This window comes from Poeciliopsis prolifica, unplaced genomic scaffold (genome assembly GCF_027474105.1).
Source record: "Poeciliopsis prolifica strain line A6 unplaced genomic scaffold, Auburn_PproV2 SCAFFOLD035, whole genome shotgun sequence".
Taxonomy (NCBI): domain Eukaryota; kingdom Metazoa; phylum Chordata; class Actinopteri; order Cyprinodontiformes; family Poeciliidae; genus Poeciliopsis; species Poeciliopsis prolifica.
In genome coordinates this window covers 401,866-421,582 of record NW_026562410.1, presented here as the reverse complement: position 1 = coordinate 421,582, position 19,717 = coordinate 401,866, and the positions used below count along the sequence as shown (strand labels likewise).

Genomic DNA, 19,717 nt, shown 5'->3' with positions numbered 1-19,717 from the left:
AAGCTTTCAACCTTCATGAATTATGCAGGATTTGGAAATTTTAGGAATCTCTCAAGAATCTTTGTTCTCAAGGTAAAAGAGAATGACATGGCCCAGAAAGCTTCAATTGGTACATCTCTGCACTGGTTGATTTAAGAGAGTGCACCAAAGACCTTGGTTAGAAATGCATCAAGACAAAGATAGAACAAAGAATGTTAAATGTTTCTGTCCCAGTGTGAATGATCTTAATAATAAATACCTTTTCAATGTCAGAAACTGAATTCAAGGGGTTGCCTTCCATGACCTCTGGGGCTGTGAAAGCTCTTAAGTCCTCCTGGGTGACATACTCGTCTGTAAATGAAATGTTGCCAGAGGGCATGAGGAGGAGGGACCAGGGTGAGATGATGAAGCCCATGGCTGCTGGGTCTGGAGACGGAAACAGACAATTCAAAACATGAACGTGGATATGAGACAGAAAGAAAACTTGGCTTTTTTCAGATAAACTTTTAGATGGTGCCAAACAAGCTCAGAGACCCACAGCATTAAAAAACAATGTTCTAGAACTCAATGTTAGTATCATATTCTGTCCAGACATTTAAAACCCAAATGCCTCACACTTGGACATATCTAACCCCAGTGGCTGTTTCTTGCAAAAGGCTTTGGCATTTATGGATATCCGAGCTGACAGAAGTAAACACAAACACATGTTGCTTTCCTGGCCTGCATTAAAAAAAAATAAAATCTTGAAGCATGGGAGCAAAAAGGAATGACTACACAGCACAATTCTCTTTTCCTACAAAGCCACAGGCAGTGCTTTGGTTAGAGACCGTTTTAAAAATATACACAGGAATGCTTGAGCAGTGCTGCAAAATTCTTTTCTTCAACTCATACTTTAATCTGAGAAGAGCAGAGGAAAAGGGGAGCTCAATTTGAAAAACTGGGGGGAAAAAATTGATTTCAAAAGCTGGAATTTACTAAGTAAATATAGGTTTTCTGTTTAAAACCCATCTGATTATTCAAAGATCTTACTGTATATTTGACTTGGGTAAATATCAAATACAAAGATTTTCTGAAAAAGTAATCATGATTTTTAATAAATTATAATGATAATTATAATAAAAATATCCTGTTGCTGTTTGATGAGCAACTAAAGTATTACTGACAGGAAGTGATTCTGAATCACCGCTCTATAAAACTGAGTGCTCAATGTCATTTTTATTGCTTTGCTGACAAGCAACAGCACATCTGGACAGTAATTTAAGATCTGGACAGACTTACAGTTTCCTACAAAAGTATTCACACCCCTAGACTTTCTACACAGTGCAACCACAACTTCTATGTGTTTTATTTGTAATTTATGTGCTAGACCATTTGCACAACTGTAAAGTTGTAAAAAGTTAAACTTCTTGGACTCCAGGCAAAATAGTCTATCTGACAGAAGGCACACAGACTGTGTGACTTGAACACAATCCACACTGTGAACACAGAGGTAGAAGCATTATGCTGTGGGGATCCTTTTATCATCTGGGACAGGGACACCAGTCAGAATCACTAAATACATGAAAACTTGCTAGAACTTAAGCGAAAAAAAATTATAAAGCAAAGGTTTACAGAAACTTTGAAAAACATGGTCATAGCTGCAACAAAATGATTAGGTCAAATAATATTCATGTAATGGGTTGGTCCAGACATAAATTCACACAGAAATCTGTAGAAGTAAAAGAAGTTGCTAATGATCTGGGTAAGTTTAAACACCATGTGCCATTACATCCTATCACTATATAATCTGACTGAACTTGATTTTTTAATTTTTTTTTTTTTTTTTTTTTGCAAAGAAGCACAGAGCTGACAAAGACAAAACCTGAAAATCTTTCAGCTTTGATTGCAGTAAAAAGGTGTTTGTAGAAATACATATTTTAAAACTATGAATCATCCTCCTTCTGTCACATAAAATACATCACATTTGTGGTTTGCATGTGACTAAATGTAAAATGTCAAAAGATATAAATGGCTTTGCAAGCTCCGGTAAGAACACTGAAGCAGACGAATGTGACAACGTACTCAAAGAAAACATGGAAGCGTACTGGGAAAATCCTTTCACTAAACAGACAAACTCATACCAATTACTAAAACTAATCCTTCCTAAGCAAAAACACAGTAACCACTACAGTTTGCACATGAAAAGTCTACTAGTTTCATATTTCAAGACCATCTCCTAATCTTTATGATCACCTTCACTAAACAGAGCCAAAGAAAGCAGAAGAAAGGCTACATTTTAAGTTTGAATATTTGTCATTAATAACACATTCTTGTTCCAAACAGACTTTACATAGTTCAGTAACTATAATTACTGGGTCCAACATCTGCTATTCAAATTTTAGCTTTGCTCAGCAGTCTAAAGCTCCACACACCAGCAGCCACAAGTTACACAGTACAACAACACACTGAAAGAATAAAATTGCGCTTTAAATACAATGGAGAATAAAGTAAATGTAAGACAAAATAATGAAGAAAAGCTTCAAATATCCAGCTTTTGGTTCATCAAATAAGCCTTCACAAGATCTTTTCTGCAAAATCCTTTCATCATAAAAGTGACCTCGGCAGCTGAGGAATATTTAGAAACATTCATTGATAAGGAAACTTTTCTGCAGCATGATAGGATTTGCATCACCAAGCATCACTAAGCAAAACCAGAAAGTGAAGTCAAGCTGGTTTTTCCCAGAAACAGAGACTTGGCTACAAGTTAATGCTTAGTGGAAATTTTAAATGGGCAACTGTTTAGACAATACTTTTAGTTTGTGTTATCAGGTGTACTGGAACAATGAGTTAAAGTAGGAGCCTCCAAAAGTGTTTTTAAAGTGACAATCAAGGTCAGGATTTCTGCAGACTCGCATCCTCTTTAGCGTCTCTAAAGTTAAACTTGCCTCAGTCACCCACCTTCCAGTTTTCTCAAAAAACAAAGTGATTCTGAAAGCTGGACTTCTTATCTGCCTGTGCCGCCAAGGACAACGAGATAGCTTCACCGGCAATGACAAAAACTATCAAAATGTCCAGGGATGTCTCAAAGTCTACCAGGCATTTAAAATGAGCAAATGAAGCCATCAGAATAATAATTTAAAAAAACATGACTTATAAGTTTTCATTTTCCGGTTCTGATTTCATTTAAAGGAGGACAAAGATTTACTAGCTTTGCTCCAGTAGCAGTATAAAACGGTCAGAAAAAGGCTTTTCAGTGTTATTTTTCTTTACGGACACAAACCACTATGCATGTAATTATGCATAAAAAATAAAGTTGGCCCACGCAACAGAAAGAAATAAGGAAAAAGAAAGATTACTGAATAATGTTTTTGCACATCATACCTTTGTTAAAAAGATCTTGGAGGCTTTCTGCACTCTGACTGAGCAGTGCCCATACCTCCTCCTCCTGGAGCGGCCCCCCTCGAACTTCCAGGGCTTCTGCCAGAGACACATGCATCTTCTCTGCAAAGGTAGCGAAACACACAGTTATCACCTACAAATTTATTAGCACAAACATTCTTCAACGTGCACAGTTTTTGCTTTCTCGTTTAAAATTCCATTGATTATTTTCTTTAACATACGGCAACTTTTCTCCAAGTTAGTTGACATTTTGTCCTGTTACCATAACAAGGAGCACCAAGCAAAAAAACAAACAAAAACATTTTGACTTTTGCCTTGTTTGAAGAAAAGAAAAACCCCCCTAGAGCTCTGGGAAGGAAACCTTGAAACAGATCAGCATAGCACAGAAAATGCAAAGGCAGCACCTCCGAGTCACAGTTCTGTTCATGTCAGCAACTACAGCCTCTGGAAAACCCTTTATGAAGTTATCTTATTTTATTGCCTTACAACCATGAATTAAAATCAATTTTCAAGAAGCTTCCTTTAAGCAAATGGTCAACACATTCCTCTTAAAGTCCAAATTTTATTGGTAAAGGCACTGATTAATAATACTGTGAGTTCATAAAACTTGTGTATATTAATGTGGAAGTTTAGACATTTATGCATTTATTGTTCTTTATATTTTATCATCTGAAGATTATCTGTGCTACTGAAGTACTGCAGATAAGACAACGATCATTCACACCTGGTCAGGCTTAAAAATAAACCTGACCAGGTTATATAAATTACTTTTCTTTTTTTTTTTTTACTGAAATTTTAAAGCTGTTTTTTGCTGTGTCTTATGTAAACTTCTGTTTTCTGATTACATGTTGTAAAACCTGAAACTGGGTCAGGCTCAGAACAAAACCAGTAAAAGCAAAAACACAATATTTCACTGTTACATTAGGAAACTCAACATGCCTTTAATTTATTTAACCAATGCCCCTCACCCACATTTAAAACAGGATTTGTGTGCTTCGTTCTATATCCTAGTCGAGTCATTCACACAGGGATGTGAATGAGATAAAAGATGCATGCAAATTTGTTCCCAATGTGTCACAGTTTCTGTCTGTACTCCAGCCGCTGCTCTGCAGTGGTGACAATGGTTTCTAATCTTCCTAATTCATCAATGGCATGACACCAATGTAAGCGAACCAGTTTTGCAAACAGGCTGTGCAGAAACTATTTGAGGCACGGTAAAGTTCCACATCCGAAGGAACAAATAAAGATTTTATTACATCGCATTGGTTACACAAGCATAAAAAGCCCAAACTGTAAATCGATGCTGTGAACAGCGATGTTGGACTTTTCTGTCAGATTAAAATGTAAATGTCAGGCTTGTTCCTAAAGAGGACACTCCTGTTCCAAATTCAACTTACTTTTTTTAATGTATTTATTTTAGGATTTCAGAGTCTAATATAAAGAGTAAAAAAGTTAGAGGTCAGCAAAGTTAAAGTGTAATCAAGTAGTTATGTGAACATCCACTGTATCTTAGTGAACAGTTGAAAAATTGGACCCACTTTGAGACCTCCAAGGACCGTGAACGTCTCCAAAAATTTCATGAAAATCCATCAAATTAATACACACATATTTCAGTCTAGATCAAACAATCCCTACTGTCTCCTGAAAATCTATCACAAAGAGAGGCGATGAAACACTGCTGCATCCGACACTGCAGGCTAAATGTGTGCATATCATTTATCCAGAAATCCTTGCAGTAAACTGGGCCAGTAAAACATTTTTTGTTTGCTTTGTTTATCTGAAAACAATATGTGAAACAATGTCCTTTCTATGAGTTGGAGTTTTCAGAAGAGAGCTAATGAGTAAACCTGTCACGAGCCTAAATGTTTATGCAGGAATGCAGGTTAACCATTCTAGTAAATGGGAGGCGCGAAGTTTGAGGACAAGTGGAATACCAACCATCTATTTCATTAACCATGAGAAAGGGGAGAGCGGGTGCTGTGAGGGCTGATTGTTTTGTGACCCTTGTTATTTCAGCAGAGACCTACAGTGGAATGTTTTTTATCCGTGCTGAGACCGCCGTACAGGCCAACTACTCTCATTGGTTCTGCTCATTACGGAGGGTGCTCGGCAATCTAAAAGCAGAAAGCCCTCATCACTGCAGAGCCTCTTGCTCTTTCAGCTTTGCCAACTATCTGGATTTTTGTTCCCAGGTCTCTCTGTGTATTAAAACATCCCGCCTTCAAAAACAAACAAGAAAAACACCAACTAAAGACTGCTGTTGTTGGCTAGAGTTTCAGAGTTTTGACTACAGTCACAAGAATTTTAAAGAAATAAGCCTGGAAACGTGACAGAGATCTTTACTCGGCACTTCCACCCACTTTCCTGTGTGTGACAGAACCCACTGGAGTTACAACCCATTGGATGGATTTGAAAACAGTTTCCTAAAAATATCCTTCAACTTCATAGAGCTACATATGTCAATTATTCATTTTGTCCTTTCAAGAAACAGAAAAAAAATCCCCTCCATTAAAACTCTTAAAGAGACAAGCCCATAGAAGTGACATGAGATTCGGCTCTTGATTTAAAGACAGCATACATGCCATGAGAATGAATTTGATAATATCCTCCAAAAGTCAGAACTCTACTCTGAGCTGGCAAGCGAGTCTGGAGGGAAAAAGCAGAAGCAGCGAGGTACGCCAAGAGAGATTAAAAAAAATATTCCAAAGGTTATTCTTGCCAGTAAAATTCAGAAACAAATTTAAAATGAAATATTACCATTACTTCCATCTACTCTATTCTTAGAATTAGAAAGACCATGAGCACAGGCAGCTTTCATAAGGTTATAATATTTGCCAACATATCTGGAGATGTATAGGGGTAATATTTCATATTCATACCAAATCAAAAGCAGGTTGAACATTACAGAACTACTGAAATGAAAACCCAGGACTAGTACATCTATCATGCATTGTAGTAATTCTGAAGCAGAGCCACATCTGGAATATCTACTGACAATTACAGTGAAGTGATGTTGTGTTTTTATGCACTGTAGTTTTTTCCTGGAATACAAATCAAAGAAAGTCACTGAAGAAGGGCATCAGAATGTTCACAGGAGCACTTTGCCTTCTTCGCAAATTTTTGGTTAAGAAATGTTAACATCACAACGGAGCAGCACGAAGAAATGCAAACATAATCAGGTACTACAAATTATGCGACAACAAAATAAAATTTTATAATTTATAATATCAGATATAAAAACTGTAGGTTCTGTACTTCTGCAGTCCTATGTTTGCATGTTGCATCATAGTAGCAAACACAAAGATTTGTATGAGCACTCCACATGAATACATGATGGAAATCTTATGAAAAACACTAGAAATGCTTAAAATTTTTTTTTTTTAAATCACCGATATAATAGCCCACAACTTTGGTTTTGATCCATGTTTCAGCCAACTGACTGACATAAAATAAATGTAAAGGGAGACTTTTTCACAGCGGGCACAAAGCAACCAGTGCTAACCATGTTGTGACAGAAGGTGTCTTTTTGTACTCAAGAGGGACAAAATGGACACAATCTATTTGTCATATTGCAGCTCTGCATTTACATAGAAGTATTGTTACATAAAGGCAAGCGTATCAATTTTGTTATTGTTTTTTTTATAGCCTCTGCAACACAGAAGTCAAGTTAGCACCAAAACTTTTAGATTTTTCAACAAATAGCTGGCTAAAATGAATTAAGTCTCTATGATTATAATCCATTGCAGAAGCAAACAAAGGAGATGCTAAGCATTATTGTCTTGGTTCCTCAAATATTGTTTCACCACATCTACTGAAGTATGTTTATTGGAGTAAGAGAGTCTTAGTTTTAATTTATGTAAACTTTTTATGGATCAGAGTAAAAAGCAAATCTCAAACGTGTCTCTGTATCTAATTTCTTGTGTCTGATGTGGTATCATAAAGCAAAACAACTGGATGTTGCTGAGATGAAAGATCAACGTTATAAAATGTGGTTTATGAAGCTGTGGGCATTTCAGATTATTTACAAGGTCTGCTATTCAGAGTAAAAAAAGGCTTGTGAGTATCAATTAGGAATATAAGAGCATTATTATAAGTCAATAAAAATAGGGGTGAAATGACAACACGCACATTATCAAATACAACCAAGATGTTTTTCTAATGTTTGTCTGCCTTCACTATTATTTTTTTGTTACTTACTTTGGATTAGCACCAGTTAGGAAATTTCTTTAGTTATAAATTATTTATGGTTTTCTTTTAAATTTGCAATGTCAATTCTGATTTTGAACCTTTTTTTAAATGGACATATCAAAAAGAGCAAAAATGTATGTAAAATATTTCTGATGACAAAAAAAAAACAAACAATGTGATCATAAAATTGTCATATTTATATGTCAGAAGATCTGCCACTAACATTTGTCTATTTTTTATTAAACTGAAAGAGCAATTGATGTGTTTAGACCAACATGTATTGGAAGTTTTAAAAAATTATATATGTAATGAACAACCAAACAGCAAAACAAACACACACACACACACTCCATGATCAGAGCTGCAGCCTATTATAGGAACCTTTTGCTTAAAGTCAGGAATAATTTGGTTCTGCATACAGTAAGTTCTTTCTTACTCTAACATTATGTTACAAAAATAGAAATGAAGTTTCCCAGCTGGGTTTTAAATGTGTTTCATGTGAACAAAACAGTAGTAGGGAGTTAGCAACAGCAGTGACTCACCTAAATAAAAGAGAAAATACCATGGTTAGTTCACATTCTTTGTGATCTACATACCATCCACAGCATTAGCAGATGTACTTTTCCAGATTACACAAAACACAGGCCAATACAGCACATTCTAGTTCGGGGGTTGTTTTCCTTCTTCACAAACCAGTGAGCTCCACTCAGTGTTTTTGTTTTTCAGTGAAGCCTGTCTTGAAGTGCTATGACTATTTCCTTGGTTATCAGCCCAGCTCTGGACCAACAGCCCTCATTTCTCATTTTGGTCTGGACCTCATCCGCTCCATTTCTGTTAATCACAGGGTTGCTATGAGAACTGTAACATGGAGAGAGCTTTTTTTTTTTTTTTTTTTAGCAAAACTTCACTCTAGCCTGCCTTCTTTCCAACACACAAACCCTACCCTTAAACTATTTTTGCTCAATTTTTCCTATGAATGATGCTCTCATCACCTTCTCCATGACAGCGTAGATGAGAATGCTCACCCAGTCTCACAGCCTTATTTAACTTAGCTTTCCCTGACCTTTCACTTTGAGTTAACTTCAGTGTACTTCGATGTTAATGAAGGGGGAGGGGGTCTCAACTACCTTCTCACATGCCAATCCATAAAACCTCTAGTCAATAATGATTACATGGCTCTAAATGCTTTGGTAACAGGGACAGGATGCGTGCTGAAACATTAAACTTGTGGCTTATTTTGTCAACATTAGCCAAGTTACCCAAGCGATAGAAGTTTGAAACAGTTACATGGCATGTTATTTTTATAGTAGTGTCCCATCCCTCCCAATTAAAATACTCTTACTATAATGATGTGGGGCAGCCAAAAAAATATACACATAAATTTAATAAAACATTGGATTTACAAAAAGATTTTAAAGTGAATCTTAACAGTATATATAATAGTAGGTAGCTACCTGCCTCGTCAACGTATTGAAGAAAGACTAAAGTCTCACTCCAGCTGACTCAACCCTTCAGGTTTCACAGCTGGGCTAAAGTTAGCCAAAACACATGCAAATAAAATAGACTCAAAATTAAAGTGGGCTTAAAACGAAGCTCACCAAGAAAGAAGAGTTAGACGATGAGTTCAGGCGTAAATGTCCGTACTCCGACGAAAGCTACGAGTCCGCACACAAACTGCACCAGTCGCCATCCCATCCACAAAGCAACATCTTGGATTGTAGTTAACTACACGGCGAGGAAGACAAGCAACAGGTCATGCGACTCATTCCACTTTAATGGTCCTCTACGTGGAATTGTTCTCAGTAAAAGTTTTTTAAAAAATGTTACATTAAAATATTTTTTTTATTATTATTTGTTGGGGAATCCAGTCTGTTCGCTTCGGCACGGTTACGAGCTCTCCCCCAGCGAAACAAAGTTACCATTTCTGAGGAGCAGCGGAATAAGCCCTCCCTCTGCCAGCTTAGCGTGGGCTGACTGGGAGTAACCGGACACCTAAGGCTGGCCTCTGATTGGCTCGCTGCTGGGGGGACTGTCGTTTTAACCACTGCCATGACAACACACAACCGGGAGGGAAATGTTGAGCAGAATCTGGTTTATTAAATTTTCTGTGGCGTTCAAATCCCCTCCCTTCAATTACCATAAATGTAGCGTGACATGACACAAAAATAATAAAACATAGGCAAACACAAAAGAAGTAGCAACAGATGAGGAATTTTTTTGGCGGCGTTCTGGCTTATGTCCGAAATGTAAATGTTTTGTTTTCTTTTTGTTTGTTTGTTTGTTTTTACCTTGAAATGATTCATATTTTATGGTTTACATATAAATCTTGTAAGCAAACAAGTATCTTCATATCTTCATAGTGTTCCATTTACGCTATTTAGTGAATAAATAGGAAATGTTATATCCTGAAATAAGGGCTATTTCTCTGACAACCTTGCTTGATCTGACAATCGACTTCTAAAGTTGAGCATTTCAGAGTGAAGGCCTGTTTAATTGGTTTTGCATACAGGCACACATAGGTTTTGTTGTTGTTTTATTATATTATTGACTGTTTGCAGTTGCATATACTGTGATTCCAGCACATTCAAATATCAGAAAGGATCATATCAACAACATCAACAGGCAACATTTTACAAGTTGTATACAACTTTATAAATACAAAATTGCAGCAAAAATAAATAAATAAATAAAAAATCCTCAATTTTTCTGGGGATTGTATTACTTAAAGTAACACAACATACTACCTCTGCACCTGTTGTTGCACCCTTCTTGACAGCCTAGAAAAAAGGCTGATAAACATTGTATTTACTTGTAGAAGGATGGCTTTCTGAAAGTCATTACAGATGCCACCTTATCATATGACATGAATAATTTTATATATATACAATTCTATGAAAACATGCTTTTATCTCTTTCCATCCTGTTGTTGTGGAAGCCGATATTTCTTTGAAACTCAGTGAAAATCGAGACCGTGGGCTTCCCACAGGCATCAAAGTGATTCATTTTCGGCACACTCAGGAAGCAATTCACAGCTGAGTATTTCCTTCCCGCGTAGTACTTCAAAGTTGAGTTTGTTTATGATTTGTCTATCGCCATCTAGTGATTATTAGTCATTATTACACGGCCCTTCACGTCATTGTTGTTTTAGTTATCTGACCCAGCCCATGCCTGGTAAATGCGGTAAATATCAAGCGTTTCCCTGAAATACCTGCCTATCTACATAAATCACTCTGAAGGGACTAAAAACTGACATCACACTTATCATTGCATGTGTGGGTTCAGTTTCCAAGGTGACTATTGCACTACTCACCTTGACCCTTCAAGTCTTGCATAGGGCAGTAACTGATTTACACTGTGATTTGTAAAAGGGAACTGTAGTAGCATAATTTGATATTTTCTAATAAACATCCATTTCAAAAAATAATTTCTAATTTTTGACATCTGTCAACTACAGCAAGAAGCTAGGTCCATTTTGCAAAATGAATTCCAAGCTTTGTATTTGAAGTTTCTATCTGATTTCAAAACCAGCTTTGCTCTAATTAGCGCTGATGCACCTTTAACGGGATCCTTTCAGCGCTGTGCTGGTTTTATCGATTAATCAGGCCGTGACACGGTTTGTCTTTAAAAAGGATGGTTTCTTGATTTATTCTGACGAGAACAACATACAGAAAACAACCATGTTACAGGCTGCCCGCTCCAAGTCCTACACAAAAGTACATAACAAAAATCAACTTAATAGATCTATTAATACCTGGATCTATTTAGATTAAAAATAAACAGCATACACCTCTCCCGCAAGACAACATGACAGAACGGGGAGGGTCCGAGGGGCACAAACAATTCAAAAGACAATACCACAGAAGAAGAAATGAAAAGGAGGGGCTTCTGGTCTTAAAGTAACACAGTTAAAACAATGAGTTTTTTTTTTAGCAGCGTTGGAGCCAGGTAAGGAACAATACAAATAACCAAAAAAAGACATTTTGTGTAATTATAACAGAAAAATACAACCAGGTTATACACCCAGTTACCGAAAGGCCGTTTCTTTTTCAATGCTAAGAATAATGCCAAAAGTTGCATAAATATGTTAAAACATCTACTTCATCAAATTAATTTATATAACATCTTTCACTTGGAGATGGAATTACAAACACAGACATTTTCAATCATATCCTAATTTATGGAATGACTGTATTTACTGAGTATATTTGCGTCAACATAGCAAATATTAAAGACACAAAAACCCGTTTTGGGTCTGGTTGGGGCAGTTGGTGAGTAGAGTGACTACTCACCAAGTGTATGGGTCACATTTTACAGGTTTTCATAAAATGTGACTTAAAGCTGCGATGTTTGGACATGTAATATATATATGTACTCTCTGCATATAAATCTATCAATAGTTTGGTTTCTGACAGTTCTGATACAAGAGAGAACCAAGCGAATTTCTCTTTTATATTGACCAATAATTTAATGTTACTTAATTGTCGCTGTAGGAGCCTTGGTTTAAAATGTAACAAACTTCGTCTCTTTATGCTTTATAAAATATTTCATCCTATTTTATGATGCTCTGAATATTGCCACGTTCAATCGTGCAATTAGTCCAGGGGGGAAAAAATGTAGAAAAACGGGCGATTGTGTTATTTTTTTCCCAGCCTGTCAGCCTAACGTCACTCTTAGACACGTTGCCAAGGCAACCAATAATAACGGCTCCACTAGAGCAGAGCAAAGATTAGTTCAAGTGCGTCAGGAATTAATACTAAAAAAACAACACATACAAAACATTTCACTAAACAGTATGTAAAAACACCAAAGTGATCACCTGAACACTAGCGGTGGTTGATTAGCTAAATTAACCACACTTCTAATTATCTGACAGAAAATGTGTGTAGTTATTTTGTGTTAATAGAACCTGAAATACTCCGAACTCCTCAAGGGTGAATGTTGATAAAAAGTTAAGCTAGCATAGCTAAGCTAACCTAACCCACTCTACGCTCCACTTTCTAATATACATTTTCACTTAAAGCTGGAAGTGATTCCCTTGGACCTTGTTTTCTTGTCGTCGTAGCGTTTCCAATAGATATAAAAACTTTGCGTGCCTTTCTCAGATTCTTTGCTTGATTGTGTCGTTTCATTTCACCGATATTCCCGTCTCAACGCAAAGCAACGGCGCAGTGAGTCACGTGACGTCCAATCCACGAGCTCACTGAGCTGACTTGTCGTTTACGTTTTACAAAGAAATTTAAGCCGAGTCAGCCACATAAAGAAAGACAGGAGTAGGGAATATTTGTGGGGACACGTCCACACCAGTCCTTCAGGAAGTTACGCCTCTGTAATAATATGTTCTAAGCTATGAAATGTATTTTTGTTTTCCTCCAATGAGGGACTGTGCTTCTTTGTACAACAAAGTTTTCGCTGATTCCTGATAAACATTTGGCTCGTCGGACACACCTGCCCCGCTAACAGCTGCACCACAAAACTACAAATTCCTAATTGGACGGCGGGACAGTGCAGAGTGAGAACAGAGGAGACGTTTCACCCCTCCCATCTGGAGGGACAGCCTCCATGTGATCGCTTCCTCTCAGCACCGTCTCTCTCCCTCTGCCGAGGCTTTGACGTCAGACGTGCTCCTGGGCGGTTGCTATGGCAACATCCCCCTCCGCCCCCCGGACCCCCCCTTATTTTTTCTTTCCCATCCCTCCCTCTCCTTCTCCGAGCTCTGGTAGGCTTACAATGGTACGGCCAGCATCTTGCAGCACAATGGTTGCAAGGTGGTGAGCTGGGAGGGAAGAGTGATTCAGCATCAGCAAACCTCAGTTTCCGTCCATCCCTGCTTTTTTTTTTTTTTTTTTTAGTTGGTTTTCTTTCTTCATCGCTCCTTCGTCTTTAAGAAAGGAAAAGAAAAGAAAAAACAAACAAACAAACAAACAAAAAAACGCCTTTTTGCTCATCCGCATGAACGTGTTTTATTACGCCTCCAGCGATGGTCACTGCGATGTTTCTCGTCGGGATGTTTTGAAAGGGACTGTCTCCGGACTGGGATCGTCATCAGCTGGCACGGAATGGTAAGGCCGCTGAAAATTGTCAATGCCCCCCCACCACCACCATCACCACCGCACTATAGTTGCCAGGAAGGTGGAGTGATACATATTGATTGCAAATTGAAGGTTAATGAAGTCCACTGTAGCGGTGTCTTGGTGAGGGGATTTAATAATAAGCAGAAATCTAACCATAGACATGTTTTACAAGCAATTTTATGGAAATGCCTAAAACATCACAGGGCTCCTTCATTGGCTGGACTCTACTTGCAAACAAAGAAAAAAAAAAAGGAGCATCACCTAATGGGGTAAAATTTCTCCTTCTAAGAAGCAGACAAAATACTGCAGTTAGTCATGATCTAAAGGTATGTAACTCAAAACCTTTTACACAATTGCAATATTTGAACATAAAAGGCACAATTTGCATTTTTGATTAGGCACCTGCAAATGGATGTTGGATGACTAATCTTCATAACACAAGTCTAAGTACTGTAGGCCATCATGCAGCGCTTGCTTGTCTCTCCTCCCTCTCAGAAGTCAGCTGCGCACCTTGTGCATTATGCAGAGCATCACTACTTCTCCAGGATGCCGGACCAGCTTTGGATCTTTCAGAAGTCTGAGAACATCATAGATAGTACAAGTGTAGTGCTTTCAGTCAAACAGTTGGGACTGATTTGGGATATTTTTATTTCGGTATTCTCCTTTCTGCTGTGGTTTGGATGCTGCAGCTGTTATTGTTTGTGGTTTATATAAATTTCTTTGGCCTTGTTCTGAAAACATAAGATGTAAAATGGATATGATGTTTTTTTTTAGCCATAGTCTTGTGTTGTGTTCTATATAGTGTTGTGTAAATTATCTATTTGGGGGGAAATTTTAGTGCACATTACTGGGGCACTGCAAAGGCACCTTATTAAACTTGATCTAGTACACTGATTGCACATGTATGTAGAAATAGAATGTATCATTCCAGCTGCATCATTAAACTCTTAAATTGTTTTTGTTTGGGGAAAGATTCTCATTGTGCTCATTACTGGAGGGTTGCTGGGATATTGATAAAGATTTAAAGGTGTCATAACAAACTGTCTGCATTAAAAACAGATAAGAGCGGGTTTTTAGCGCCATGACCTTGGCTGCTGAATTATTCAGTAGGCAGGCTTGGGAAAGAGCTGCAGGGAACGGATCTTGATTCGCCAAAGCTTTACACGGTTTGTTTCTGCAGTAGCTGACGAGAATGACATCTGTCTGTCATTTTTGTGCTAGGCCTTCTTAAAGTGTATGAAGAATAGTGCTCTCCAAATATTGGAAACTAGCTATTTCTTGTGAATATAAATTGTTCTCGCACTATAGAGTTAAAAAAAAAAAAAAAAAAAAGTTGCTTCTGCAGGTCTGCACAAACTGGCAATTAACGGCATTGATTTCTGAAGAGGTAGCTTGTTTATGCAATGCAGAATCGTTAATGGAAACAGCCACAAGCAAAGGAATGTTATGCTGTGCTGTAAAACTTGTGATTCATTTCCATCTTGTTCTTCAGATTTAGGAACACCAGAATGCCCATCCTTAGTTATAGAATTATATTAGGTGATAGTAGCAAAATAAACAATATTCATCTATAGCTTCATTCATCCATGTGCTGAAATATACAGTAACATTTGTACAACTTTTAATAATCCATGGTAATTATCTGTCTTTGTTTCATATAGAATATAGAACATTACTTTTAAATGTCTATTATTAAATGCATTGCATAGTTTCCCCAAATTTGGTGTAAAAAGTCAAGTTTAAAAAGATAAAGACTAGAAAAAACATGCTCTCCCAAACCCCAAACAACATAAGATTACATCTAAGAGCAATTAAAATCTACAACAGTCAAGATCAAAAACTTTTTTTTTTTCCTACATTTGCCACTTGAAATTTATTACTCCTTTAAATATTCATTATGTCAAAGCTGTATGGAATGAAGGATGATTAGGGATCAATAATGATGGCTGGCATTAGCCCTGACTTTGAGTATTTTTCCCTGACAAATTTTAATAAAATTAAATCCAGTTAAATTCAGTTCCAAAACAATCTTGTCTTTTTTATGAAGTATGGTTCCACATTGCAAATAAAAAAGGTAAAAAGCTAATTTAAAAGAAATATTTGAGTCATACAGAAAATTCAGATTTAAATATTGTTAAAAATTTGAATGGAACAAAGTGAAAAAAAAGTATTCCATTGGGGATTGATATATTTAATGTCACAAAAACTGAAATATATTAATTAGGACTTAAATAAGTAAAGGGCAGTGCCTTCAACAGCTGCAGAACCATCTACCTCATCTTCTTTGGATGAGCTGCATTGAAATTATTGCGCTTCGGTACAATAACAATAAAAGCATTCTGATTGTGATGTACTGGAAGTTGTAAATTTCTATTAGAAATATCGCAAGTAGTCAATACAATATTTTATAATGCATCAGTATCAATATTTAACAAATATATTTCAAATTCATTCAAGGAAGATTGATTTTTAATGTTTTTGATTTTCTCACCATTTCTAAGTTGATTATATATTGCCACAGTTTGCAAAAATGAGTTTATCTACCTGCCAGTTTCATTGATTAATTGACTTTGCTGTAATCCCTCATCCAATTATTGGGCGACAGTGGAGAGGAACCTCTCCTTTATAACGGGGGAAAGCCCCAGCAGAACCAGGTTTAGTAGGAGTCCCCATCTAAAACAGCCGACTGTTGGTTGAGAGGACAGAGGAGGCAACCAGAAAGCATTAAATTGTTGGTCTAGGCGTATTCTTTATTTAGAAGATGACGTATATACACATTTGGATCTATGATGTTTACTGAAAAAATTAATAAATCAATATATTTCTAAACAATCTCACTTTCCAAAGACTTAAATATTAAACTTTGCACGAGAGTTAGTTTATCCAGTGTTTCTATCTACATCTCTGGAGATAGAAACATTAAAAAAAGACAGAGAGATATGCCAGTGGAGTGAAATGCACAGTTACATAAAAAGATCTGGTCTGCAGCTTTATTTTTTGTCATGTATTTGTGTGATTTTACAGGTGGTTGAATGCAACACTTAAAAGCCGTGTCAGATTTTGTTCCAATCCTCCAAGGGCACATCTGCAGAGAGAATTACGAGTCGCCAAAGGTCACAGATTGCAGCAGCTCAGAGCTCATTGGATGGATTTTAGAGGAGGGGCATTAAATCCAGACAAATGACAGCTCTAGAAAACAACAACATACGACTAAATGTTCTCTCAGCCTTTCATATTTCTTATTGGTATACAGCGTTTTATGCAAGATGTTGACAGCTATTTGACACTTTGTTTTTAGGATATGTTTGATTTTGGCAGCCAGAGTTTAAATTGCAAATATAATGCAGACTCAATAACTGCTGATTTTGTTTAGGGAAGTAGTTGTTGTTTCTGTTTAATGCAAAATCTAAATATATTTTGAATTATCTCAAATAAAATAATTTGTTTGTCCTCTTTTTAAACATCTGTTTAGATCATAATTTTTCTGACCATAATAGTTTTTCTCTTTTCCTCAAAATCTGACATTGCAGTTCCATTTGGATTGACTTATATTTTTCTTTCTAAAGAAAATAGATTTAAAAAAAAGACACAAAAATGAAATAGTACTTTTGGAATCCAAGAGAAAATTAATAATTTGCAGGCTGATACCCTTTTAGTTTAGTTTTTTTGTTTTTATTAAACTCACAGAAGTGCACCGTAATTCATGTCAGGTGATGCATTTCTGGACAGAAAATGATGAGAGCTCTTAGATATGATGCATTCAGTAAATAGGGAAAGTAAATCAGATTTTTCACAATATATGCTTGCAGTCAAGGCAATCAGAGATGTTCAGAAACTGTGATTCGTCAGCTGTTTCTTTATAATGAATTTTGGCACATCACAATAGAGACCAGAAGGAAGGGAAAGGCATTTTTGAAGCGCGAATAAAACAAATCAATAGACGCCAGTAAATATTCTGGGTTTTTCTGTCTGAAGATGTGCTCTGGAGTCCTGCTGCTGTCTTGTTTTCCTGCAGCTATAGAAGTGCTTAACTTCCCTTCCCTACCCCTCCCCTGAGCCCAAATAGGAGGCCGTGCCATGCTTGGCTTGGGCTGCACAGTCTCAACAGCGAGGCAGAGCTGCATACTGCAGAAGAAGCGAGGCTGGGGCTGCTGAACCAAGCACTCACAATGGAGCACCGAGGGAGGGGGAAGGGAGGCGCATGCAACGCAGCCTGGGAGCCTGGTAGCGGGAGTGGTGGGATTGAGGGAGGGACAAAAGAAGGGAGACAGGAAAGGGAGGTTCTCCTGATCAGCGAGGATGGAGGGGAGAGCGAAGACATGGATGGATACAGACAATGCTGCGGTGTGCATTGTGTGACATTCACAAAGAGTGTAGCTTTCAGGCCTTTGGCAGGAGGAGGAAGAGCGATGAGGGGAGAGGAAGAGATGATGGATAGAAGAGCCAACAATAACAGTGGCTGCTGTGGACACTCGGACCAGTACATTGTGTTTCATCATTGCAGCTAAAGCCGTCTGTCAGCTTGTTCAGTGCAGACAAAAAGAGATGGAGAGATTAAACTCGGTGTGACCACATCAAAAAAAATGATCAGAATAACTGAGAGATACAGCAAAAGTAGCTCAAGCAGGCGAAAGGCCAGAGGATGTTTTATTGAGTTAGCTGGGTCATTACAGCCTAAAAGCCCCCATTACAGATAACAAGTAATGCCATGGTGTTTATTATTCCTCTTCTTCGGGATATTTTCATGCTTAAATAAACAGGGAGTGTTTCACATATCATTTTATACTTTTTTTCCATACAAAATATGGAATCACCTCAAACTTCATCCATAATAAGGACCTTAGAGGAGTTTTACTAAATTCATAATCATCACAGCATACATTATCCATTTCTGCAATCAAGTTAATTTTGAATGCTGCTTTCTGAGAAATTGAGAGAACATGCACATTAGCTGGAAATATGCTTGTTTTGTGAGAAGACAGCGCAGTCTAATAATGCCTGTTTAGCTCCATCATAAAATGATCCACATTAATATGAGTAGTCCTGAAATTGATTATTTCATCAATAATGGATGGAGATAGTGTCCGAACACTATCTCCATCCAGGAAATCTCTTTTTAAGCATCATAGAAACTGTTGAGAGTAAAAACTCGTAAGAACAAAAATCCTTTCCAGCTGCACAGCATCCAAAAATAGAGGGAATAATTATCCAAACATGCAATGGCTCAGCCTAAGAAATATGAACAAAGCACTTCTAAAAGAACAAATCAGAACTGTTACTCCAACATGCTGCCAGCATGAGCCATGCAACGCTAGAATTGTTTTTAAACTATTCATCAACATATTGATTGATTAATGCTTATGCAAATGTGTAAGAAGTTTGCCCCAGATGGTTAGAATAAAATCGAACTGACTCATCTCATTGCCATCATATTATCACTGAATTAGTTTTAAAGGGTTTTTATTTGAAGTTTATTACATTGTCTGTTGATTGTCCTGAGATAAATTATGATTTAACTTATAAATATACAGAAATAAAAATACTTCAGCTAATTCAAATGCAAAAAAGATCATCTTTAAGTCATGGGTGAAATTCCCATTGTTTGCCTACTTACTTTGTGCTGATCATCTTTTGGAATTACACACAACATATAATTCTAAAAAAATCATCAGCATTTGGAAGAATATACCAAGACAAAAATTAAAAAGTTTTTGAGAATCCTAAGCACAAGCATGGCATAATTTCTTGTTTCTGTTTTATTTTAGTTCAGTCCATAGTGATTCTAGTCTGTTATGTCTGTGTCTTGTGTCTAGTTATTCGTTGTTACTTTAGTTTAATTATGCTTCTAGTTATTCCTTAGTTTTAGATTTATTTCCTAGTCTCCTGCGTTCTCTCCCTTACCCCCTGCTACTTTCTCTCTCTTAAACTCATCAACATTTGATGATCCTTCTACACTTTGCCATCACACCTGCAAACCATTTCTAATTAGTCATCTGTTTCGTGTTCGATAATCAACCTTTCCTTTGATTATCGAACACGGAACACATTCTCCATTCCTCTTGTCTAAGCTTGTTACTTCTGTGATTTCTTTTTGTTCTGCT

General features: G+C 37.0%; 2 protein-coding genes across 13 annotated transcripts in view; one reads left to right on the top strand and one right to left on the bottom strand.

The window, feature by feature from the left end:
* The window catches only part of ptpn13 (protein tyrosine phosphatase non-receptor type 13), a 45,385-nt gene extending 35,921 nt beyond the window's left edge, over positions 1-9,464 (bottom strand). For all 6 annotated transcript variants that reach the window (XM_055052379.1, XM_055052380.1, XM_055052381.1 and 3 more), the window contains exons 1-3: positions 9,144-9,464; positions 3,340-3,459; positions 239-405 (exon numbers count right to left, since the gene is read on the bottom strand). In XM_055052379.1, coding sequence (XP_054908354.1) covers positions 239-405; positions 3,340-3,454 — 282 coding nt within the window. In that variant the 5' untranslated portion in view covers positions 3,455-3,459; positions 9,144-9,464. The remainder of the gene's footprint in view (positions 1-238; positions 406-3,339; positions 3,460-9,143) is intronic.
* Positions 9,465-13,252: 3,788 nt separating this feature from the next.
* mapk10 (mitogen-activated protein kinase 10) overlaps positions 13,253-19,717 on the top strand; it is a 35,688-nt gene continuing 29,223 nt past the window's right edge. For all 7 annotated transcript variants that reach the window (XM_055052280.1, XM_055052282.1, XM_055052281.1 and 4 more), the window contains exon 1: positions 13,253-13,604. In XM_055052280.1, the coding sequence (XP_054908255.1) occupies positions 13,602-13,604 (3 nt within the window). In that variant the 5' untranslated portion in view covers positions 13,253-13,601. The remainder of the gene's footprint in view (positions 13,605-19,717) is intronic.